The sequence below is a fragment of the Oryzias latipes genome, chromosome 13 (assembly GCF_002234675.1).
Source record: "Oryzias latipes chromosome 13, ASM223467v1".
NCBI classification, from domain to species: domain Eukaryota; kingdom Metazoa; phylum Chordata; class Actinopteri; order Beloniformes; family Adrianichthyidae; genus Oryzias; species Oryzias latipes.
Window position 1 is genome coordinate 25,755,890 of NC_019871.2, and position 26,371 is coordinate 25,782,260.

General features: G+C 38.0%; 1 protein-coding gene across 1 annotated transcript in view; it reads right to left on the reverse strand.

The window, feature by feature from the left end:
• Positions 1 to 1,307: 1,307 nt before the first annotated feature.
• clmp (CXADR like membrane protein) overlaps positions 1,308 to 26,371 on the reverse strand; it is an 81,651-nt gene continuing 56,587 nt past the window's right edge. The window contains exons 2-7 of the mRNA XM_011482902.3: positions 23,387 to 23,538; positions 16,883 to 17,084; positions 13,000 to 13,167; positions 12,027 to 12,149; positions 10,329 to 10,470; positions 1,308 to 6,868 (exon numbers count right to left, since the gene is read on the reverse strand). Of these exons, the coding sequence (XP_011481204.1) occupies positions 6,532 to 6,868; positions 10,329 to 10,470; positions 12,027 to 12,149; positions 13,000 to 13,167; positions 16,883 to 17,084; positions 23,387 to 23,538 (1,124 nt within the window). The 3' untranslated portion in view covers positions 1,308 to 6,531. The remainder of the gene's footprint in view (positions 6,869 to 10,328; positions 10,471 to 12,026; positions 12,150 to 12,999; positions 13,168 to 16,882; positions 17,085 to 23,386; positions 23,539 to 26,371) is intronic.

Consider the following 26,371-nt stretch of genomic DNA (forward strand, 5'->3'; position numbering starts at 1 on the left):
GGATTTCATTTTTAGCTACCAAAAGTGCCCTCTAAAAAACACTATTAGATTTTTGTTCATTCAAAAATATACTTAATGTGAAACCATAATTCTTCGAGCATCCTGTTTGATACAAACACTTCTGCAACACCCTATGCGGTAAAAACTTCAGAAAATATGTTCTACACTGCAAAAAACTGGGAAAACTAAGAAAGTAAAAAGACTTTTTTTCAAGAAAAAATGGATGGATTTTTCAAGAAAATCCAGGAAATCGATAAAAATATGTGGGTGATCATAAAAATCAATAAAAATAATCTTAGTTTTGGAAAACAAGTCTTACTGACTGGAGTTTTATTTTTCAGGAAATAGGAATTCTTGGTTAGATCATTTTTGTTATCCATTAGTTGATTTCTTTGATTATTAAAAAAAAAGTTTTCAACTTTAAGTGTATTTGTATTATTCCCTTTTAATTTTGCTCCTTAATTTCACTATTTTCAAAATAATTATTTAAAAGGAAAATATATACCTCACCGAGGGAAGATAGGTCGACATGACCGTTATCACATTAAAACTGCAAAACAAACATTTTTAATACATTGAAACATGTACACACCCACAAATACACAAACCTCAAACAACACACGAGTCGAAAAATAAGGGCAGTTTTAAATCAAATTTAAATATGAAAATATTATATTTATCTGTGTCTGATTTTGGATTTGTTTGCATATTTCAAATTAGAAGTCTTATCACCTTTCAGCTTTGCTACATAATTATTGCTTATCCATATGCGTTAAGGATGTTCTTGAAATCCACATGAAGCTGCCATTATAACAGTAGTGTAAGCATTTACGCGATTATCTTTTTATTATACCATGGTCCGGATGAATACGCGATTCTGATTGGCTGCTGGGTGTGCATTAAAAAGTGATAAGGCACAGTGATAACTGCACGCCCCAAAAAGAAGTTCCGGTCACCTATCTTTATTTTTAATTAAAATAATTTTTTTTTTTTTTTCATTTTTAACTTGTCCTGTCAAACAGCTGAGCAGACAGATGAGAGAGATTTCCTGATACATTTGTGTATGTTTATGATATTTGTTTCAGAACAAGCTTTTTGGTAGATTCAAATTCCAGCTGGGGGAGCTAAGTCACATAGAATAAAGACTCTCTGAAAATAACGCAGCGCTCTTAATTTGAAAAATAGATTTCACGATGGATATATTTTGAACATCAAAGCAAAGGCAATACAAACGGTCCATCCAAACAAGTATACTTATTTGACTCTCAAAATTCATCCAAATCTAAATCAACCCAAGTGTAGACAAATTCAGTTGTTATAGAATATTTTATTTGCAAATGAAAGAGTAATAACTCAGAGGTCGTAAAAATATACATTTTTTTTTTGCTTGTGATATTTACATGGATTGTATTCATCAAACGAACAAAACAAAAACATAGTTGTAGTTTTTTTTCCTTTTTTTTTTAATTAACTGTTACAAAATCAAAGAGAAGCCTGGTCAGAAAAAAACGAGAGTATAGTAAACAAAAGTGTATTACATTTCCCTTTTAATAAAGCCATGCTGAGCCAGTCTCCTCCCCAACATCGAAACAACGCAGTCAAGAGGAACAGCCAGCCGCACATAATCCACGCAGGCCGGAAATGGGCATAGCACACTTAACAGAACAAAGTACATAGATGAAAATAACAAAACAATAAAAATAAAAGCTTTTGATGGTTATATTTACAATTCTACATTTTATTTTCTTTATGTGTTATTTTTTATCTTTAGCCGATTACAGTTATGATACATCAAAGCAAAGCATTCCCGTTCATCAGCTCAATCTTCTGTGACATGCAGGTACTTTGCTCTCGTCCTCTGCCTGCTCCACCTTCTTGAGGTTAAATGAACCATATTTCCATCTAAAGTAATATTCCAACACATTCTCTTATCCTCACAAGGCTGAATAACATTTGCCCTGCTTAGATCTTTAATCAGAAATAAAACCTCTATTATATTGGCTACATCATGTACCGAAGGCTCACCACTGATTTTACGGAACCTTTGAGTGCTGATAACAAGACAGTATATTTTACCGATGGATGAGTGTTTTAAAGAATGTTGGATGTGCTTGTGACACTAAGAGGTGTAGTGAGACCTTCTTTCCGCCTCTATTCACAGAACACACCAAAGTGCCTGAAAATTAATTTCTTGAAAGAATAAAGGAGAAAAAAAAACAAGTTGGTCACATCCACAAAGCAGGGTGAAAGGTGAAAACTCATAAACTAAGGAATTTGCCACCCGAGACTCCCAGATGCAGGAAAACAAATTGAAAAGCTTGGTGGAATTTTACAGCTGGAAGACTTAAATGCCAACCTCAATCACGACTATTTCTGCATCTGTGGTGGAGGGAATTTCAATGGCTTGAGCCGTCAGCCCTGGCTTAGTATCCATCCAGTTTATGCAGATTTTTATGAAGAAAGAAATCATTTGACGATAGATGTCCAGATTGTTAAAATCCATAGACATTTGTCTGTGTTTGCACCTTTGTGTTCGCTATCAGTGAATTCCAATCATTCCATGTTTGGATTAGATCATCAAATTGAATTAAAAGGAATAAAAGATTTCTTCCAAAATCTTGGGATTTCTGCATGTGTCGCTGCAGTTGCGTAAAGATCCACTCCATTAATGAAACCTATCTTTAACACGTTCTTGTAACAATTTTCTCATGATGGAGGACATCTATAAAGAAATTTAAGCTCAAAATTGAATTTCTGAGTGTTTCTTCATTCAAATCGCTGGGAATCAGGAGCAGGTTAAAATAACGTCATTGGAAAAGGCTCGTAGCGGGACGTAGAACCTACAACAGCAGGCCACAAGCTCCCTCCTCTGCTCCATTCTAATGCCTCCACTTGTTTGATTATATTCCATGTATATCTTTGTTTTTTTTGTGAATCGACATCTGGCTCCAAACTGTACAGCCGGACAGCCCCAATAATGCTCTCCATTTTTGTTACACTGGTAATGTTAGGTTGGGGTCTTGAGGGGCTGTAAGCTAGCAGGAGACATAGTACACAGATGGCTGACGGGAATGTGGCATAGTTACTCTAATCGAACAGTCCCGCCCACAACTTGGAGGCAAATTTCAAACGAACTGCTGCTGCTTTGTAGGAACTGTCCTTCAGTCTGGGCAAAAAAACGGCATAATCATGATTAAAAGATCACCGGGAACACTTTTACAATAGATTAAAAGATGATTGGAGTAGGACTTTCAGTTATGCGCACAACAAAATTGTTATTCTGTAATAAACGCAACTTTATACCTAATTCTTTTGTGTGCCTAAAAAAGCCACTTGTACACAGAGAACCATAGACAGCAATAGCAGGGAAGAAGCGTACAAGTGGCCTCCAGATATGACAATAGTTATGAATTATGAACGTTCTCTGTCTCAGGACACCGCCCCCACAAGCAAGAAGATGACTGCTCCCTGTGAAGCTAAGTCCATCAGGCATATAAAAGTTAGCAAAGGGTAAAATGAACACTGCCAGTGTGCAGTCATATAAATTTAGATTGAGGTTACTTTGCTTGACTGGATCTTTCTTGCTCAATGAATGGCTAACTTCAGAATGTGTGGGTGTGGCCTGAGGGCTTATACTGAATTTACATGCAAACACCCACACATGCACAATCACAAGCATGTATGCATGCAAGCACGCACACACAAGCACCCCCTGACCCCGACACACAAAGTAGCCTTCCTTGTCAAATATGAACTGCTGTCTTGAGTTAATAATAAAAGGCTTTTTTTTGTTGTTGTAAATATAACTTTCTCATACTTTTAAGTCACGTGAAATCCCATGTGTGAAGTCAAACCACATGTGTTTTTCAGACAGGCACTGCAGCTTTATTAGGGCTTCTGTGAGCAAACGCCTGCTTGATCCCCAAAGGGAAGAGCTAAATAAAGTGCTGAACATGCTCATAACTTACTTTGCTGTTGGGCTGCAACAGTAAATGATTGGGCTAAAAGATACATACAGATGCTATAGGAGCAGGAGGAAACAACAACAGGAAGAGTGTTTGAGTAGGGTCAGAATACTTTACTCACCTCTTCAGAGGCTATTTATAGTATATTTCATTGAAAGATAAAATGAAATTATATAAAAACATTCTTGATTAATCAAGTTGACAAATCAGAAGAACCGTGCCCCCCACACTAGGCGCATCCAGCTTTTCTTTCAATTCTTACCCGTCTGTATTGAGTAAAAAAAAATGTTTTGTTGCAGAGAACCCCGTTAACCTGATTTCAGATTAGAAGGCTGTTCAATGCTGACCAAAATGTTCTTCGTGAAAAAAACCTGACGCACAGCAGTGTTGCCTGAAAACTCCATGGGTTATTAAATGAAAGAGGTCTGTGAGGGAATACAGGTTAGTCAACCAGATTCAAGCAAGAGGAATCCGAACACAGAAATATTAATTTTATCTTGACTAGGATCAGAAATTTTGATTTTTTTTCTTCTTGCTACATTTTTACCACAAGTCAAGATAAAATCATAAATTTCACATTTGACATGAGGATTGTCATGTCAAACAGAACAAGTGTTTAAAAAAAACACACAGGGTTTAAATTCACCTTGGGTTTCTCATATGACTCCTTTGGAAGGAGGAAATCCCCCCCAGATACCCTTACTGTTGAAATAAATGACATCATGTGCATATCTACCTGTATGTACAATATAAAACAGGATTGGTTACAGAATGTACAGTACATTGTCCCATGGGATTTCTTACTTAGTATTCACTCTTTCTTGTCCTTCTTTAGCTAAATCTGTTCTACCAGGGCAAGGTAGTGATGTTGCATTGGTAATCCTTGATGCTGGCCCTCATGACTGCATCTGACACAACCACTGGTGTGCTGTAGATAAGGACAAAGAAAGAAACCATCACAGGGAAGAGGAATCGCAAAGGCACACTAGAAAGGCTACTTGCCTTTTTCTCTGCTACTTTCAATCAAACTGCTTGGATCTGCTTAAAGGTGTGATAAAAGGGAACGGGCTGACGATACAGCTCAACTATTGACCGGATAAGTGACTCCATGGAACGGCAATTGTGTGCAACACCACTGCTGTGGATACAAGGAGAGTTTCAACAATGACATTGCAAAACACCCTTAAGAAGAAAATGTTATCAGCCGCCATCCTACGCCCATTCCATTTAGACATAATGTTGTAAAGCAGAGGTTATTTCTTTGCACCTTAGCTTAATTTTTTTACCTTAAAGGAGGCTAAAGAGAAAAGGTTTCACCACTTTTTTACAACTCACATTCCTGGTGACAGATTTTGGCTTCAGTTCAGAAGTGTAGTGGGTAAACAAAAGCATTAAAAAAGTAACAATAACCCAACTTTGGGATTGGTGGCACTTCTTAATATGGACGATTGAATACATGGCTGCTTGTCACCCTTTATGCCCTGCACAGGGTGAAGAGATTTAGGATTGCAAAAGAAAAGAAAGTCAAGCTGGTCCATTAGATGCTAATCCATATATCGCTATAGGCCTAATAAATACTAGTATTATATTCAGGGAGGATAACTAATAGCAGACAAGGGTGACAGTAGGTGTAGACAGAATGTGGGAGGGTAACAGTTTCAGTCATTTGACAGCCCTGTCAGTGCTACATCCTCGTACCTGAAGTTTCCCCTGCTGTTTGGTAGAGCAGCTGAGCTCTGGGTGAGTCATTCACAGAACCTGGGGTTTCTCCTGGGTTCCGTATGAAAGCACAAGTGACCCAGAGCGCTGAGGCAGATGATGCACATGCCACACACTATGTCTGTCCACATGGATGGGCACAATCAACCCAGCCCACGGGGAGGGAAAGCGGTTTGTGGTTTCGGAGCAAGTGCTGCAAGCAGCCGAACAGAGGTGCAGAGGGACGATCAGAAAACCACCCCATGCTGCCTGTTGTCTCATTAAGAGAAAAACAAAAAAGGATGTTGCAGTCACAGTCAATTTCATCTCCTTCATGTCTACCATGCTTGCATACATCTAGAGAACCGATGGTGAACAGAGGTGTGACTACTGACTACAGGTTTTACTTTATTACCTTTTCCCAACTGCTCTTCTTGTCTCACTCCTCTCTACTGCATGCCTACCGCTTTGAATTGATGAATAAATAAAAGCTCTACTAGGGGGCATCTTCCACCTCAATGCACACGGTGCTTTCTCTGCGCCTCGCATGGCCAAACCAAAGAACTCAGAACACAAGTTCTGCTTTCTGCCACGAGACACAGACACTGCTACATCTCGCGTCTCTGCTATTCTTTTGTGGAGTTGTGTTATGTAAATCAGTAAGGGACAAGCATGTTTTTTTCCCCCTTTTTTAAGTATGCATTCATTAAAAGTACTTTTGGACTTGAAGTATTTGATTTGTTAAATTACATCACTTTAACTAGTTGCATTTCTTTGTTATGGAAGAGTCTCAGTCTTTGGATGGGCTTTGGGCCTTGGGTAGGGATGGGAATCTTCCATGGCTGTAGGAAAGAATTGGCTTTCAGTCCTACACAGTCTGAAATGCCTTGGTCTGGGCAGGGACCATAAGGGTTGGAGGTGTGGGCCCTGACATGTTCCTGGAGTTGTATTTGGGAGTGGCAGGGGGTTCAGGGGTCTTGGGGGGCACCACTGTAGTGTAGGCTGGAGGGGACTGAGGGAAACCTGGAGGTTGCCCGTTTTCCTTGAGAGCTGCAACAGCGGGTGGACGAGGACGGTGACCACGCTGGGCACTGTTGTGCACCATAGACTGGGTGGAGGAAGCACCGGAACGTGAGCTACCAGATCGAGATGAAGACAGGGAGTTCGGCTTTACAAGCTTGGCCTTGGGGGCTTCGGCGTCCTCCCTGTAGGTTCAAACAGATCAGACAAACACAACATTCATTTCTTCTGAAGTCAGAGATAAAGACCATCTGAACTCTACCATGATGAACTGCAACTCAGAACGCCACATCCCACAACTCTGAGACACAAGGGACTATTGCAATGCTGGGGCCTCATGTTATTCATGAGGTGCCCCCCCCCTCCAAAATTTGCATAGAAGAAAGAAATCTGCTGAAAATGAAATTTCCCTAGACAGAATTATTGAGAGGAAAACTCTTTCTGAGAAAACTTTTCTGTTGGAATCTATTTTCACCTTTTTCTTTTTTAAAGACAGCAAAACTTCTTTGAAGATGACAGAAGAATAGACACTCAATGAAAAAACACATTTGCTATTGAAGTTTGTGGCTGTGGTACGGAGATAGAGCGGTTGACCACAATTTGGAAGCCCGCAAGGTTCAATTCCTGCCCTGCCAGCCTATTTGTCGAAGTGTCTTTGAGCAAGACACTGAACCCAACCTTGCTCCTGGTGGGTATAGGTTGGCACCATTGTTATGCAGTAGAGATGGCATTAGTGTGTGGATGAATGTGAGCATGGATGAATAGGACTATATGACTGTAAAGCGCTTTGACTGTAAAGCACCTTCTAAGAAGGTAGTCAAGTGCTATTTAACCCTTGTGCTCTCCTAGGCACTTTAACATTGGGAGTTGGGTCATCTAGACCCACTAGACAGTGCGCTGAACCTTTTTTCTTCAATGATTTGGGATCTTCACTGGTGTCCATGGATTACATGAAATCTTTCCACCTTTATCCACCTTTGTCATTGTAGGGAGAACACGTCAATGTAAGGGTGGGGTCAAAGGATAGCACAAGGGTTATGTACACACTATTTACCATCACCTCTACAAAAATGTGAACACTTTGTGGGTAAGTGACAATTTTAGTCGATTTGTTTTGAATGAAACTCAATTATTTTTCAAAAAGGGTGAACAAAAACAAACAATTAATAACCATAGAGCTAAACCTTTCTCACTGAGCTCTTCAGTTTGTTTCATTCAGAAAAAAAAGTTTGTTTATTATGTAAATGAAGAAGTTAGACTTGTGATCAATACGTATTTTGTGTAGGTACTCACTTTATACTGCAATTTAGATTATCTGTTCTCAATTTGAACCAAAATTTGAAATTTGTTTGAAGTCTGTATTATAAGGTAATTAGGTAATAATCTTGAACAACAGCTGTTTAATCTTCTATATCAATAACCATCAGCTAATTTGTAATCCCAAAAACAACTAACTTAACTATCAGGTAGGTATTGGTGTATGACATAACCAACCAACTGGTGCTTAATGTGCAATACTTGGTTCAGGAAAGTCCAATATCCATTTATTCAATTCTATCAGTGACACTGGATGTACATACTTGAGGCATTTCAGATGTTATATTTTTCATATTTTATATTTATTTTTATTTTTAATCCTGACTTTCATTTATTATTTTAAACACCACCATTAGTTATATTATACATTAACTTAAAAGGAATTTCTGAATCTGATCCTAATAATAGAAATTATGACAGTTTTTCTGCAAGTTTTAACAACTGACAGAGGGAAATTTTGCATCCCTTTTACACAGAGATTCCTTCACTGTCCTCAAACATTTTAACAATATTATGAATGTGAATAGAGTTGTGAATAGAGTTGTTGGCAAAGTACTTAACCCCACACTGTTGCGTTTAGCATTTGGTGAGCGTGACAAATAAGTAATTTGTAGGCTAATCGAGAAGTGCTACAGACCTTATGCAACAGTTCTTATTTCATTTGTTAAAAAAACTTGGAATTCTCATTTTTTCTACATCTTTTCTTTTTTGGCTTGAATACTATCTATTTGCACACAATAAACTCTCGTATTAAACACATTAATATACATATGGACACACTATATATGTTTAATGACTTACTAATAGCAGTAATTAAATTAATAGAAGTATATTATAGATTTATATTATGGTAAAAAAATACAAGTCAGGCAAAAGATAGAACTTTTTTGGTTCATTGTTTGTACTTAGACGATTCACAGCTTTTTATACATTTGCATTTTTAATGCTACCCTAACTTTGTTTGATTCATTTTTGTAAATGTACTGAGTTCCTGGGAGGTCTGGTAGAGGACATTAGTGGGAATATTCAGACTCTTTTAACATTGTATAAGTGCAGAAAACACTTCATCACATCTGCATTATTTAGTTCCAGCCATCTCCCAAACACAATACATTTTTCATTGTAACATCTAAAAAACTGTGACTGGTTGAAAAGTGAAAATAAAGGCAAAAATGATGAAGAAATACACAGAAAAACAGTTCTATACTGCAATATGTGTAACAACATCATATAGGATGAACAAAATACATAAAAGGTTATGTGAAGAGAACTTGGATCAAAGAACAACTCTATTCTTCTCAGAAACACATCAAACACCCAAATATTTATGGGATTTTCTCTGTTTTATATGAATAAGAAACTTGGACTTAAACAAAAAATTTACTCAAACTGAACTTCATTCCGAATATTTGCATTTCAGAGTTACTTAGTGTAAAATCCATTCATCCATTGCATGTTTAATTTATGTCTTTTCTGTGAGATTAAAGAGAATTTTTTATATTTAAGTAAACCAAAATGTCTTTTTTAATGGTTTCATTTTACTAAAAGCAGCAATAGTTTTGGAAGTGGCCAAAACTTGATTGAATTTATAACTGTTGAACACAGAAAAACGGTAAAGTATTTATCCAGGTGATATTTTCAAGACAAGTACAGTTACTCTACTGTCAAACATTTACATTCTTACCTGATTACTTGACCATTTACGTATTTCTGTCAAGGATACATTTAGGTCCAACTTGTCACTTGTATATTTTCCATGATTGATTACAACTCAGACGGCAGGAAAACTACCTTTACTTTCACACACAGATTTCTTTCTTTTTCACAGCTTAAACGATACCTTTTGCTAATCATTATTAAACAAAGATGGCAATTTAGTGAAGTTTCAACAGACGGCCATGTACAGGTTTTTTAGATTTGCAGTAAAAGTTTTCCTCGCTCAGCAGCGGAGCAGCGGCCACAGAAAGACAAGCTGCTTGATCATTTGCCGCATGCACTCGCTCAAGAATTTCTGTTGGAAAAACTGTTAGGTAACAACCATAACTCACATTTTAACAGATATTAGAATGTGTTTCGTTCTCTCACTCCGCTCTGACGTAGGTTAACTGATGTTTAGCTTGGATTGTGCTTTTAGAATGTTTTATTTTAAATGACCAGCTGTTTTGAAGCTGAATGATTGGCCTTATCTCTGTCACACTATTTACAAACCTCTGGCCTGAATTTGTTTGATTTCATTTTCTACTCATTTTTACAATAAGTTTTACAATGAACCATTGCTTTTCTGAAATGCTCGTAAGAAATAGACGAGATCCAAGGATCTGCACAAACCTGATCTCATTGGGGGTCTCCTCCTCCTCGTACTTCTTCTTTTCTTTCTTCCGGAAAACGAGCCAGATGATTATTATGACAATAAGGACAGCGAGGGATATCCCCACCACTGCACCTGCTACCATCCCTACATCCTTCACATCTGCAATAAAAAGGAACAAATGAAAAATATATTCAAGAAGTGTATAGGGAGAAATAATAGGCGTTTTTTTCTTTACTGGGCTTTGGCTCTGGTGAGTTGAGAGTGCCATAATTCTTTGTGACTTTGACAGACAGATTAAACTGCAGTTTTAATAGAGGAGAACGTCTTTTTATCCCTCATTACTATGCACTGTCAGAGGCGGGTAATAAAAAATTAGACTTACTTAGTTACATACAACTTTTTGTAGAAGTTGTAACCCTAGGAGTAACTTTACTAGCTCAAACTGTAATTTCTACTTTTATGTACTACAGATAAGGATAAAACAGTTTGCTTACCCAGAAAAACCATATTCACCTACCCACTTTTTACTAAAACCCTTGATGCCTGACTTTATTTTAAGCTATGAAAAAAATTACAGGTTTTTGCTTTCCAGTAGATGCTAAATTAAGGTAATTTTGGAGCCAAAGTGATTTGATTCATATTTGCATCAATTGGTGTCAAGGGGTTGAAAATATTTTTGCCACTTATTTTAGCCAGGCGGTGCACAAAAAGCAAAAACATTTCATCAACATAACTTAACTTCATCTGTGCCACCAACAAAAGCAGCAGTCATGTGGAGCAACAGTTAATCCTAAAACTTTATTTAAACTGGAAACAAGGAAGGACTTGATTTGATGTATTAAATAAAGGAAAGGAAAAGTTTAAACATTTTGATTATCTGTCTTCAACTTAATTAAGATTATGAGCAATTTGAATTTCTAAATCCAATACAGTGCATCCCCATTTTATTCTACATTTAAGTAAAAAAAAGACAAGAGAATATTTCAGTTTTCTTTTATATTTCTAGTTCTTATTTCAACATCTGATAATGTTAGAATTCACAAATCAAGTTGTTCAATTTACCCAGTTTTAGACATCAAATTAAATATATTCAAACTGTAACTCAGTACATTTTTATTAACCAGTTAATTTTATTCAGGCTTTATTTATGAAAAAGCGCTTTTCATACAACACAGCTCAAAGGGCTTTATACTTAAAAACAAACAGACACGTTTTTTTTTGTTGAAGTGAATTTCTTTTACAGTAAAGCTACTTTTTTGGTACAATTTTGTGACACTGCTTCTGCTAAACGCTTCTGGTAATCACAAAAACAAGCTATAGTCATTCATTAATAGCTTTACTGTACATTGCAGAGATGAACTACCATCCTTACTAATAATGCCAAGACATCAATATTCAGCTTCAAATTTGGGCTGAAGAACTGTTTCTGCTGATCAGCTAGATCTGTCATTTCATCGCATTGACCTTGTTCTGAGGCTGTTCGTAAATGTACTAGTGTTAAAGTGAAACGCTGCTTTTGGATCAGGGGTGTTTGCCAATGACCAATACTTCAGTTTTACTGCTTCCCAGAATGAAAGAGCGAGGGATAAAAGGAGGTAGATGGTAAGGCAATGAGGGGAATAAATGTATTTCCAGCTTCAGCTCAAAACATTCCCATCAATCACCGTGGTAGTGTGGTGTGAGGTCAAATCCCCACTTTTCATGCAGAAACTCACGCTGCATTGTGACCTCGATGGTGCAGTTTTCCTCCCCAACGTCATTGCTGGCTGTGCACCTGTAGACGCCAGTGCTGTCCATGGTGAGATTCCTCAGGGTAACTATCTCTGGATTTTTGAGATCTGAGGGATAACAAACAGCATTTTCACCAAAAGCAGAAAGATAGTGAGTGTTATCATATAACTATTGAGGTGTTTTTTTGGTGTTAATGTGAACTGAAAGGGGTGCATTTCTGCGAAGAACTGAGTCGAGGAGGTTAACACCCATGAACGGTTTGTGCCGCCTCAGAGGAGAAACAAAGGGATGGAACAACCCTGCTTTCAGCCTTTCTGCTCCAAACTGTCTCTGTTTCTATTTAGAGTCAAAGAAGCTTGATTGTGATCCCTGTGAGTGAAGTGTGCCTCAGGGCTACAATGGGAACTTCTCTTTCCCCTGCTTTCTTCTACGACTATCAAAATACTTCATTTCAAAGTTAGATTTAAGTCCAATTGGTAAATGGGTCGAATTCATACAATCCGAGTTGAAATTTTGAGTTCATCTGAATGATTAAAGCATATACAGTAGATTATTAAAGCTAATATCCTGTAAGCTTTCTAACTTAAAAAAATATTTTTGTTTAAGGGCTAATTTATTAAATTTGAAAACATTTAAAGCAGCCTAAATATACTAAAAGCCTCCAAATTCAATGGATTACATGGTGCAAAAACGTCCTCTATCTGCCTCTTGAGCACAATGCTGTAACTTTTACTCATCAGCGAAGCAGCCAAGTCGGTAGAAAACGCAGTTCAAGCGTCAGTGATCAAAAAAATGTATGGACTCGAAGATGGGAGGAGTTGAAGAAAAGTGGCTTGCTCGGCAAAATTCTTTTTCTAAATCTGCACTTAAGTTTAAAAATGAGTCTTCATAGCCTTTCACTGCTGTGGGTTTCAATGGTGAATCAGTGTTTTCTTAACAGTCGGTGATTTTTCTTACCTATCAGTGCCAGGTTTGGCAACTTGCCCAGACTTTTGCCTTTGTCCAGCACTCGCTCCCACTTGTAGCTAATGGGGTCTGAACCGTCACTGGATTCACAGCCCAGCTTGACATCACTTCCTTCCAGGAGTTTGCCATCCATCCAGCATCTCGGCTTGGAGGGCTTCACTGTAAAAATTGTGGGAATCAGAGATAGTCCCAAATAGTTTTTCCCCCCCGTCAGATAAAAAAAAATATATATTTCGCTGTTTTTGTTTACAGAAAAAGTTGAACTCAAAGCAAAAATCTGACCATCAAATGACTGAAAAATACCTATAAAATAACTAATAAAATAACTAATAATTTAAAGTTATTAAAATAGTGTTATTTTAATAACTTTAAATAACACTGACTTTATGCAAAATGTCAGGAGATTAGCATCTTTGTGTTGAATGTAGGTTTGCGAATAAATTTAAAAAAAAATCAACACCAAAACAAGCTGCATATGTGATTTTGTTGGAAATCAGGTATGCATGAAAGCAGGAACTGAATGATCTGTGATCTACACATTGCAGGAAATGTCTGCATGCTCTCAGAGGAGACTCTTTAAAACTGTTAGCAGCTACAGCAAGTCCAGCTTGATAGGTCATGACATGCTGTATGTGTGGAAATGTATTTGTATATATGAACTGGTAAGAGAATTTCATTAGGATAAAAGTCATCACTGTGATGGTGGGCCTTGCATCAGACTGGTGACCTGGTTAAGAAAGCAGGTTAAGAAAATGGATGGAAGGATTGATTGTGTTGTGTGTCTTTTCTTCTCACATGATTCGATACGCATCTCCACACATGGTCCACAAGGAAGGTTGTGATTGGACGTATTTTAGCTTACATCACATGTACAAAAAACAGGCAAAGACAGCAGAAAACACAACAGGAAGAGAAATTGACAAAGTTTGCCTGAAACTAATTATTAACTTCCTGATTAATTTCATATCTTTTTGTTTCTATCTTTGGTTTTCATTCGATACTTCTGTTACTCTTGGTGCTTGATCAGTTTTTCGATATGAAGCTCTATCTTCCACATCCCTAGTTTTTTGGTTTGTTTATAAGTTTTTTTTCAACATCCAAGGCCTTTTGTTCAGATGTTTTTTTTATCGGTACCATAAAAAAAAGAATTGAAGTTGATTATCAGGGAAACCAATTAAAAGAAAAAGTTTGCTGTACATCTGTCAAAAATGCTGAAGTACAGCTTGTGATATTTTGACCTTTCTTAAGCAAAATTTACTGTTCCGATTTCAGTGTCTTAAGTTCAAATCTGGCAAAATGTGCATCTGCCTCAAGATTGGAGGTTATGGGTTCTAACTCACAGTTGCTGGACCCAATGGATCTTCTGCTTGACACTCAGCACTAAAGGTCAATACCACAGATAAGTAACAAAAGTGCTCAACACTCCCTCAGTCCACAGCAAATATCTGGTGTGTGATTTCAATATTTTAAAGTCATTATAACAGCTTACACAACAAATGGATAATTGTTGTGCAAAATCTTGAAGGATAAGATGTTTTCTACAGGTCCATGGTTCTGGTTCTACTCAGACGTCGATGTGAACACGCTGAGATCTGTACAGCTGCTTTGCTTACTGACAGCTACCGATTTGTAGCGTGTGGTTCCAGAGACGCTTAAGATATTATAGCAGCAAGAATCTGCAGAAAACTGAAATATTCCGTAACCGAAAGAGAGAACACCCAGTGATAAACACCAGAATTTGCATATAAGGACATAGGGAAAAACCACTGGAGGCACACATGCACTGGCACACATCTAAATGAATCATCTTGCATTCACTGTCACACGGCAAGCCAGCTACCAGCTCTGCTGCCAAGCTTTTATCTTAGCGTGAGGAATGGTTAAAGAAAATGCAAATGTTTGTTCCTCTCAAAATCAAAAGTGTCACCGCTAAGCTGAAGGCAGTTTGTTAAAAACTGAGCCTCTAACTCATTTAAACGTCTTTCTGGAAGTGAGAGGATTAACTGAGTGTTCCATTAGAAAACCAATAACTGCTGGTTGAACTAATCTCCCACAATGTTTTAATAAATCGCCTACTTTTCTGACATTGAGAACGATCTGGCTCCTCTCATTGGACTTCGTGTCTGGCTTTTGTGATGCCGCTGCTCCTTGGCTCGTCCTTCAAAACTCTTAAGCTATTTTTGATTTGCAGGCAGAGACACATACTGCTTTGGACAAACTGTAAAGCTGAGCCATTTATAGCCATCTGCTATATTGGGATAAATTAAGGGGGGGGGGGGGGGGGAAGTAAAATACACAGCGACTTTGTTGTGGCTCACACGGACAGAACAAAACAGGCTCTCTAGTGCATATAATAATCTCAGGGGCTTATTTTTAGATCAACTTATCCGGGTTGATTTTTTCAGTGTTATTCTAAATTGATAAATATTATTACTATGGGTGTGCATTGGCAAGAGTCTAGCGATACGGATCGCGATACAGATGTCACGATAAAAATATATATTTCGATGTATTCCAAGACTGCATCAGAGACAACATATCACAACTTTATAAAGACTTTCAAAAGACTTTCTATGAATATTAATGCAAGGTTCACATAAATAAAATTGGAAAATACATTTGATTTAATGATCAGAACTTGAAATAACTGCATCTCCTATACAAGTTGGTTTTACCAAAGCACATTTATAGTGCTTTTCTTTTGGTAAATTGTTAAGAAATAGTTTTTTAGCACTCAACATTGTCTGATTTACACAACATCATATTTTTCAGTATATAAAAAACAAGAATAAATGTGCCTTAACTGATAAGGCTTTATAAGTATGGTTAAGAAAATAAAGTGTTTGTTTCTATCTAACACTGTTGAATGTAGTCGAACCGGTACTTTTAAAATGGTGAACAGTGCTTGAAGAGGTGCTTCAAAACATGTAACTGTGATGCAGCAGCGTCGCAGGGTGAATGTGAGCGCTTGAATGTGCCTAAGATGCTTTATTTCTTTGACAATCTGCACTCCAACACCACATCTCTGTTTTCACACACACGGAAGTAAACACGTACTTTACTGTTCATCGCAACAACGATGGTCTTTTTTTAAAGCACTGTACGCGTGACTCTGATCCATCAGGTTGCTGAATTTTAATCGTCTTCGAATTTCTACGAAGTTCAGCAAAACTTTTGTTTTATCTGTACAACCTCACTCCTTCCTATATGAGCCCGCCTCAAAGCACCAAAATCCACGCTTTTATATGTTACCGGTACTTCCAAACACAGTGGTACTGGTAGCAACTTGGCACAGACTTTCAGTATCTATTTCTAGTTAAAAATTACCGGTAAGTTGTAAAATATGTGTCTCGTTGAGTTCTGTAGCAACAACAACCCCCAGACTAATCAGTGAACATCTACCACAAGGTGGTTCTCATTAGATTTTGTTGCTTTGACGCTGTGTAGGGCGATACAAGTATTGCCCATTGAAATATCGCAATATTTCACTACATTGATTTTTTTCCGCACACTCCTAAAGATTACAAACTGCTGCAGCTTTATTCTGTCTTGGACTTCATCAATCAGCTGCGTGCCCTTCCAAACCCTCTTGCATGTTTCTGGTCTCACCTCATCAACAACCCAATCCAAACAGTGCAAGAAAAATCAAATCACATTGTCTGAATCAAACTGAATCATTAGATCAGTCAGCATGACGGAGGAAATGTGCCAGGCTAATGGGCTCCTGATTATGCCTGTATGTGTCAGAGAGACAGCTTTTTTTCATTCTAATAGGTTTCTTTATGACCTGGACCTGTGTGCTCATGCATTATGCGTATGTCTGGAGCTTCTAAGCATTTGCGTTCCCTTTTTACATGCCTCTGCAAATACTGACCAAGCACAATGAGGTTGACCTGGCTCCAGTGGTACTTCCCACCGGTCTTGACTTTACAGTAGTACTCCCCAGAGTCGGTCAACAGCAGGTCACTGATCAGCAGGGAGGCGTCTCCACCCAGATACTCCCCAGCAAAAGACAGACGGTTGGCCTCACTGCCTGTGGCCTCTGTGTACACTTCCCCCCCGAAGAAGGTAATAATCTGGAAATAGAAAAAAAAACATAATTTAGTGTAACATTTGGAAAAAAAACACTCAGAGTGTACCCAGCCTTTGTCCAATAGTAACTGGGTGGGCTCCAGCAACCCTGTGACCCTGACCAGGGCAAAGCAGATTTAGAAAATAGTTGGATAGCATTTGGAAACCTGTTTATCTTACCAAAACAGCTGCAAAAATGAACTTCTTGTAGCCCTTTTAGTGAGGAATTCATAGCAGATGATCATTTTTTTTCGTTCTACTGCTGCTTCTTGTATTTAAACTGCTTCCAATTTCAATATTCATCTTATTAATGCAACCAATTCCCTGAATACAATTTTCAGGAGACCGAGGAGCACATTTGCTTGAGTTAATTTCTGTGTCTCAGCAGATATGCTGGACTGGTTGACTGCCAGGAACATTTAAAATTACATAACTTTAAAGATGGTTTATGCATAGCCAAGAGCTTTCTACACAGTCTGTCACTGGCTGCTTATCTTGAGGTAAAAAAACAAACAAAAATATCCTGGACCTTAGAGTGTGAGTAACAATGTTAACAAATACTTTATCATGAACACTGAAATAATATTTTTCAAATGAATGCAGCTATCCTGACAGGGTTCATTTAGCAGATTACACGTCAGCATTGTCTCCTTGTGGTTATTTGCACTGGCAGAGCTGTCAAACTGGTTGGAGAAAAGGAAAGAAAAATCTATTTTGGTGCTGATAAAAGATTCAAATACCCCCGGTGGCACCAATGTGGTGTTCACACAAAATAACAGGCCACACAGAAAAAGGAATGCCAGCATTTTTCAAACATTGGCTTTTTAAATAGATTCTTTTGCTTGGCCTGTTTTGAGTCTTGCATAGAAACTAGTTTTGTGTTTGTTAATTTAATATTTTACGAAGCCGGTAGGAAAAAACAGATAATTAGTTTGACAGGAATAAGTAATTTGTCTGGAGACAGTAGTGCTGCATTTGAAACTCTGTCAACCTTAGTTGAGATGAGCACACCTGTTTGTCATATGCCCAGGTAAGAACAAACTGCTGCTCTTGGACTTTGGGGGGAAGCTAAAGAACCTGGGGGCAAATACCTGCAGGCCCACAAAGAAGATGCAATCTCATACACAAACGCTTCACCCAAGACTCCAACTGTGAACCGTCATGCTCTTGGCAAAACCGCTAACCACCTTAAAGGCCATTATGCAAATCATTAGACGAATTAATTTGCTATATTTCCAAATGTCAACTTCTTTTATCTCATAATGAAATGCGGTTGCTTCTGTAAGACTGCCAAAAGTCTGTATCCTGGCTCATTTAGCATAAACTGACAGAAGTCTCTGCATATGGGGTCTGTTCCATCACAACATTCAACCATGAAAAGCTCACTACATTAAAGAATTGACAGAAAATTCAATTTTTGGGGAATTAAGATGTTTTTTAAGCCCTTTGTTCTTACAATATCATTTATTTTATGAGATAAAGATAGAATCTGTTATAATCCAGCAGGTGACTTGGTAAGTTTTTGCTCACAACACAGTTAGTTTATGATAGAAAATTATAGACATGAGCGTAAAATCCCCTTGTTTAGCCACTGTCTCAAATATGGTATAATGGTATCATAAAGAAGTCATTATCAACAAATGTTTGCATTCTTTAAATACAGAAAGTAGTAATTTTAAAAAATAAACAACAATAGACGAGTTTTTTGCTACCATAAAGTTTTTGAAAGTTTGCAAACCTTTTCCCGCCAAAAGTGTTTTTGAGATTTCACGGAAGCAGCCATTTTGAAATTAACAGGGAAAGCCCTTCTACTGCCCCTAGTGGAATGATAAATGGGACCAAGTTTTAGACAATGGGGTTTTTTGAAAAAAGTTTAAACCCTTTTAACTAAATTGGGGTCTTATAAATGCTATATCAAATTCATTTTATAATGGTCTTTTCCCCTCAAATGTAAAAAGACCAGATATTAAAAGAGTACTAAATAAAAGATTAGTCAAAAATTCAATATTTTAGAATGTATAATATTTTTATTACCATCTTTTGAAATTTTTATCTCTCGGGAAAGGGACTGGGGTAAAAAGATTGACCTGAATTTGAGTTTCTACGTGCCTTCCATTTGAAATAATTCTGCTTTTCTTAACAAGGGTTTTAGATGTAAATCTTCATTAAACCGCTTTTCATTAGCTGCATTTATTCTGTATTTGCATGGTTATGTCTTATCCTGTGGTGGCGGTGTGTGAGGCCCTCTCGTCTTTCTCGTTTGCTCCCTCCAATCCACAAACACAAACAAACAAAGCTGTCACAGTGGCCTATTACTCAGGGCAAGTGAAGGCCTGCAGAGGGGGGTTGCTAAATGCTGGTGCCACAGCACATCAGAGTCTAAGAAACAAGGGCACCTGCTGCGATCACAGGTGATGACTGGCCACTTACACGTATACCGAGACTATCACACCACCACGCTAGCTTCTCAGTGTTCGTCCACACTGTGGTATGGATAGATGTGGGTTTGAATTCATGTGCTATGCTGCAGGCAGACAGAAATGACAACGACCGGCAGCCGGAATAAAACAGGCATATTTGAAACGTTTTTGCTGGTGGGCACTTTTCTTCTCTTTAGTTGTAAAAATCCATTACTCACAGATATGTAGGTGCAGACTGCGCCTTATGAGCGTGTGTATTCATGCCTCTGGGTATGTCTGGGTGCATATACACGCTTATGAGCTCAATGTGGAGATGCTGGATGCGGATAAAGGTAAAGAATTTAGGAAAAATTTGGGGAAAATGACCAAAGGCTGTCGGCTTACTTTCCAATTAAAATCAGGTGCTCTGTTTATTCAGTAAATGATTGGAACAAACATTTTAGCGAACCTCTGGAAAAAAGGAAAGGAAATTGACTTTTTCTCTGTTGTACCACCTAAGTAGTTAGCCTGCTATGACTGGAGCTTCATGACTGAATTATATATTTTTGAAAGAGTGAAAACATGATTTATGCAGATGTCACAGTCATGTCAATAAGGAGAAAACAGTCAAAACACTGATAAGCTGTCATCATAAAAATCAACAGTTACTGCTCTCTTACTGATAAAACAACAGTCTCATCCGTCTGGGATGAAAGCAAAAAAAGAAATGCTTATCTGAATAAAAACAACAATAATAAACTAGTTTTTTTTTTAGGTTAAACCGAGGAAACAAAGCTTCTTGACATGATAAATCGCAAAGCATGATCATTTTTGAAGGAAATGAATCACATCGAAGGGGATGAGAAAAAAACAGAGATTATTTTTACTCAAAAAAATAATTTAAATGATCACATTTTGGTTTTCATTTATGTAATTTCCTGTATTGTATAAAAGCTTTCCCTGTAGTCATTTTATATGATTAGTCATGTAAAAACAGTTTTTCATGACGAAACAAATGATTTTTAAACAGCATTTGACAAAATGAATCAATTAAATTTAATCAAATAGAATCGTAAATCAAATGGAATTGTAATCTTGTGAACAGAAATAAATTAACATATGATGTGCATTCAAGAACGCAAGAACGCTTGAACCTTCAATTTTAGCACGGGTTGGCACCTTTGTGAATTAAAGGGGTCGCCACCCAAAGTCCCTGCCAAATTCAAGTCCCTGATTGGTCAGAGTTTGACCTGGTTTAACTCGCAATGAGCGGTCATTGGCCAAGTGTTTCGTACATAGAGCTTGAAAACAGTTGTAGAAACCTGTGTAGCTATACGTGATGACGGGAATTTTGAATCCTGTTTACATAAACTTTCAATAGGAAGTGGCCCTTGAATGCACGCTGCTAAAGGTTTTGTGAACATAGCATCAGGTGATGTGAGTTTTCACAACAGTGCAGCTGGTATTCAACCTCTATAGAAAGTTCTGTATACTAAAATGGAATTGACCCAACGTGTTTCGGCACATCCATCCTCCATAGCCCACTTTTTCCTGTGTGGGATCACAGCCAGTCTATCACAGTGGTCACTCACTGACAAACAACCATGAACACATTCACTCTTCAGGTGACATGCGCAGTCACCAATTAACCTACAAAGCATGTTTTTGGACTGTGGGAGGAAACCGGAGTGTCCAGAGGAAACCAAACATGCATGAGGAAAACATTTAAACTGCACACAGAAAGGTCTTAACTGGGTTTCAAAATGTATTGTGGTAACACCTACAACATCCTGCACCCTTATTACGGCACACATAACCTAAATAGAAGGACAACATAAATTAATGTCGACTTTAGACTTCATTTTTAGATACACTTGGTATGAAGACTCATGTTGTTCATGCTTTTTTGTTGACCTTCTGCTGTTTTTTTCTTATTTCAAAAACCTCTTGTTAAATGTTCAGACTGCCCAAATAAACCTTGGGTTCATAACCCATCAACTGATGGTGTCTCCATCATATGTTTCCCTAATATTTTTCAGAAAGCTGTATGTTGACGTGTTGCTTTGTTCTTCTGAGCATGGCCTCCCAGCGGAACAGAAGGATGATTTATTCATTCGGCTACAGGCACACTGTCTTTGCTAATCAAACTTTTAGATGTTTGATTTTAATTAATGGTGCTTTCAATGTTATCTTCCTTTTAAATATTCATCACAATGTGGCAGAGTGTCTGTAACATGTCCCTTAAAAATTATCAAAGCATAATCTACATCTTTTTCTTTATTTTAATTTCCATTCCTCCTTTCTCCTTTATTTTCTCCAGTCCACTTCTCTCTTTCAGGTTTGCTCTTCTCGTCTTAGAAACACAATACATGAATGATTTCCAAAGAGAAAAATAAACACATTTTCACTGCTTAGAAATATTTGGATCGTGTTTCATGGTCCGTTATAAGAAAATTCCCCATTTGGTGACTAAAGCTTTTATTCAAACCCATTTGCATCAGAATGCAATGAAAGACCATGGTTATAGACACACACAGTCAGCCTATTCATAAAAGTTTAAGGAAGATGCCAAACGGTCAATATAACAAAATCCCTTTTTTAAGAATTTGAAAAATGCATAATAGTTTAAATAATTCCTACTTCTCCAAGGAAACCTAGTTATATCAGAATGGAGTTTTTTTTTTCAATTCTGATTGAAAATAAATATTAAAAATATATGAAGAGTGCTGACTCATGTTTTAACAAATATTTTGAATTAACTTTGCAAAAATGACAATGCAGACTGTTATAAACACTGAAGGTGGCCTCACTAAACATTAGTGGGTCATTTTCATGTGCCTGATGTTTTTGGTGTGGCATCCCTCTCCCACTAGCTTACAACCCCTCACAACCCCAACCTAACATTTCTAATGCAAGAAAAATAGTGAGCTTAGCTATCCAGCCATACAGTTTAGAGCCAGATTCCAGCTCAGAAGAGGAAAACAAAGACGCTTATGGATGTAGTCATCTACAAGTAGATGCATCATGGAGTGGAGCGAGGAGCTTTTGGCCCACCTAGCATATTTTATAGGTCACAAATACGCTCTTTTTTTCAAATGGCACTTTTTGTTTGCTCCTGAGTTACAAAGATTTGAATACTTTTGAATTTGAAGACTCAGAAACACAATTTTAAGCTTAATTTATTCATCTTCTTCCGTTTAGTTCCTTTCGGGGTCACGGGGCTGCCGGAGCCTATCCTGGCCACTTGTGGACAAAGGCAGGAGGCACCCTGGACAGGTCGCCAGTCTGTCGCAGGGTAGAGTGTTCACAATCACACACCCACCCACACACTCTCATATTCAAACCTATAGGGACAATTTAGATCAACCAATTGACCTATGAAGCATGTTTTTGGATGGTGGGAGGAACCCGGAGTCCCCGGAGAAAACCCACACATGCACCAGGAGAACATGCAAACTCCACACAGAAAGGTCCCTCATTGATGTTCTGGTTCAGCCGGGGACTTGAACCGGGGGTCTTCTTGCTGTGAGGCAAGAGCGCTAACCACTGCTTAAGCTTAAGCTTCATTTTCTTGATATGTTAAAAACACAATTTTAATCAGAGTGGGTCTTTAACTTTTTAATAAAACAGTTTTAACTTGTTGTCACCTATAATTAGTTTTGTATTTCTTCCTATATGTCACTTAGAGTCAATGTCATTTTGCTGATGTAAAAATTAGTTACATTTATTTCACTTAAACCAACAGGCTTTTTAGTTTTTCCTTATTTTTCACTTCCATACTTCCTTTAATTTTCTGTGACTTTCTCGATTATGGTTTAGTCCCTCTAAGTTGAACAGAGAATGAACTAAATCCAACAATTAAAGTGAGAAGCTGTAGATCAAAATGAGAAGAAGATAAAAAATCTTACCACTTTCTGTTTGGAATTTGGTTTCTGCAACAACCACTCAATGTCAAGCGAACTGGACGATGGGAACTGGTGGTGGCAAGGTAACGTGGCATTGTCCCCAACAACCTTCTTCATCTCTGTCTGAGCATCCGCTGACAGCAGACTGGATAGAACTAGAGGAGAAAAAAACCGAGATAAGGAGTCAAAGAATGAGTGACAAATCAGACTGAGACAGTGGCTTGACCCAAGAATGATAAGGGACAGAATTTCTGTGCACAAGGCAAAAGCTCTCTGACAGAAGAGATTCTGCTAGGAAACACTCAGTGACATATGACCCTGTCTGACACATGTTCAGATATACCATATCACACGGAAACAGAGAATAAAGAAAATTCTAAAAAGTTTGTGGAGTTTTGGTTGATACGTTGCCAGCATACACACGTCTACTAAAAACAGAAGTGAAACGTAAAAAAAAAAAAGATTTAATCACATGCTTGTCCACAAAGACTGCTACTGCAGGAGCAACTACAATGATAGCTGCAGCAGAAACGTCCACAGGTGTCTCAGTGAAACGTAGACAATAGTAAATAAAAAATACCTTTGTTTGGTAGGCAGACAGGAAAGAGCAGTAATTCAATCCGGAACCAACACAGCTAATTTATTGGAGGATGTTGGACAGCAGAAGGTGTCAAGAGTGGTTTTGTGGAAGATGTCTAAGGCATACTGCATGTGTATAAAAGATAATGTATTCAGACAAGCCGTGCATTGGTTTGAGATATTAGACACCCATACCTGATAAACAGAGACGCAGAAATGTATTGATCTTCCATGCTCATTTGTGACTTGTTTTTTTGGCTCTCCAACATTTAATACTGGCGTCCAGAATTAATTTGATTGGTGTCTCAGCCTATAGCTCAAGGGAGCTTTGACTGATCCAAATAAACCTCATTCATCTTGGCAGATGCTCATTTAAGGTGAAATGTTGAGACTGCCTTAATATTGTTCTTGTGATGAGGATGCTTCTCATTGAGGCCTCAAGAATAAAACCTGACCTTCATTACATGCAATTGTGGCACTTTGTGCTGAGTGACCGACTAACAGAATGCCTTTGTATGCAGCAGAGGCAAACACAAGCTGTCAAATGTTCCACAAGAGGCCAGTTCTCTCTGGGCTTTTGTCCATTGCTCCACCCCATAGGAGCCAACAATCTGACCCTAAAGTGATCTTTGGGCCAATGAAAATGTCAGCTCTGCATTGTGAAACTAGTGAGTTGGGGCTGACAAAGGACACAAAGGAAAACAGTTTGAGAAACTGCTTCTTTTCCAAAAAGTTCATCTATGCTAATAAAATCTGGTGAAGTGGATACGTTTCGTAAACTTGGTTTTTCTTTTAATTCTGTTTGAGTTCCAAGATTTAGACCCAGGAAACTGTTTTTGCTAAGTGCAGTTTTTGCCTTCTGCTTGTTCGTCTTGATACTCCAAACTATTACTCAAATATAAGGGCCAACGTTTCCTGCCTAGGAACTCTTGAGCCCTAAAGATATTCCTGCTTATGATTTTTTTACTCTTCATTTTCAGGGTCATTCATCTTTCAGGCTCCTCACCAACACTGCTTTGAGTGTCAGTAAAAGAGGAGAAGACTTTAAGTATTGAGAATACTAAAGACAGCAGTGCCTACACAACTGCACAAAGTGTTAATGAATGATGATACAGATGTTTGCTGAGAAATCCTTGAATTATCTACAGCTGCTTTGATGAGCTTTGTAGTTGGCTGCTATGCAACATGGGACTAAAGCTACCATGTCACTGGTTTAACAAAGTCTCCAGTCCAGTCCTGATATCACATCATTTATACTGATTAATCTAACTTTATATTAATTATTTTACACCACAGCTTTAGCTCCGGTGTTGACTTTCCTTTGACTAAACTATTTATGCAATTAAGGTAAATCCAGCGCATTCTGAAGCAGAGAAAAACAGCCTTGCCCTGACATGCAACACTTTACAGCAGTGAAGTGCTTTCGCAACGTAAATCAGCTGATTCTGTCACGTCATTATGCAACACTTTACGTTAGTATTGTGTTGCATATCGGTGCATGAATCAGCTGATTCATGTTGATCGCGTGATCAGTCGAGGATTCACGGTGTGTCAAAGAGCATGTGTTGTTTAGGTGAAACATCTCTAGTGTTAAAAGGTTAAAGAAAGAGCTCAGGCAGACAAAGTGGGACATTTTGACCCAGTAGTTTTTGATTCAATGTACAATGACTAAATGCAGTCAGCTTCTGAACTTCGGCACTGGGGGTGTGAACGCTGTTTTGATTATGCAGCTATGGTCTAAAATAATCTGTTTCATTAACCCAGAAAAATAGAGTCTATGAGACATGGTGTGTGCATCATAAAGACTGTTGTAGTTGTTTTTGCAAAAAATACTTGCTTTTGAGGTAAAAGGGGGTAAACTGCCCATTAGAAAATCCTTTCTAACCACTTTTCTGTTCATTTATGATCCTGAATGGGGGCTTTTGTGCAGTGGAATCAATGACAAAGTGCTCCTTAAATAAGCTGGCCTTGATGTGAGTTGGTGCTCACATTTGGGTTAGCCTCGTTTTCAGTGTGCACAGCTGGGCTGGATGGCCTGCGCTGGCCCATTGTTTGTGCAAACATCAACACTGTGAAACAACAGGCTGTCTATCGCAGCTTTGCAGAAACACTAGGAAAATTGTGATAGGCTTTTTGCCTTGGCTTTAAATTTTTGAAAAGGTGACTAACAGACAGCCAAAACCTGTGAACCAGTGTTAGCTTAGCAAACATTTTGTTGTGCGTCATGATGCCCATGGACTAAAGCCTCTCTGTGAGATTCCACACTGGCATTAGAGATGCCAACGAAACAAATGTGGCCATCTTGAAGGTGAGATAAATGTAGAAAGGACTTGTGATATGAAATTGCTGCACCCTCCATCTGTTTTTCCCTTCAGTGGTGTCATTTTGTTTTAGCTTCTTTTGGCAGAG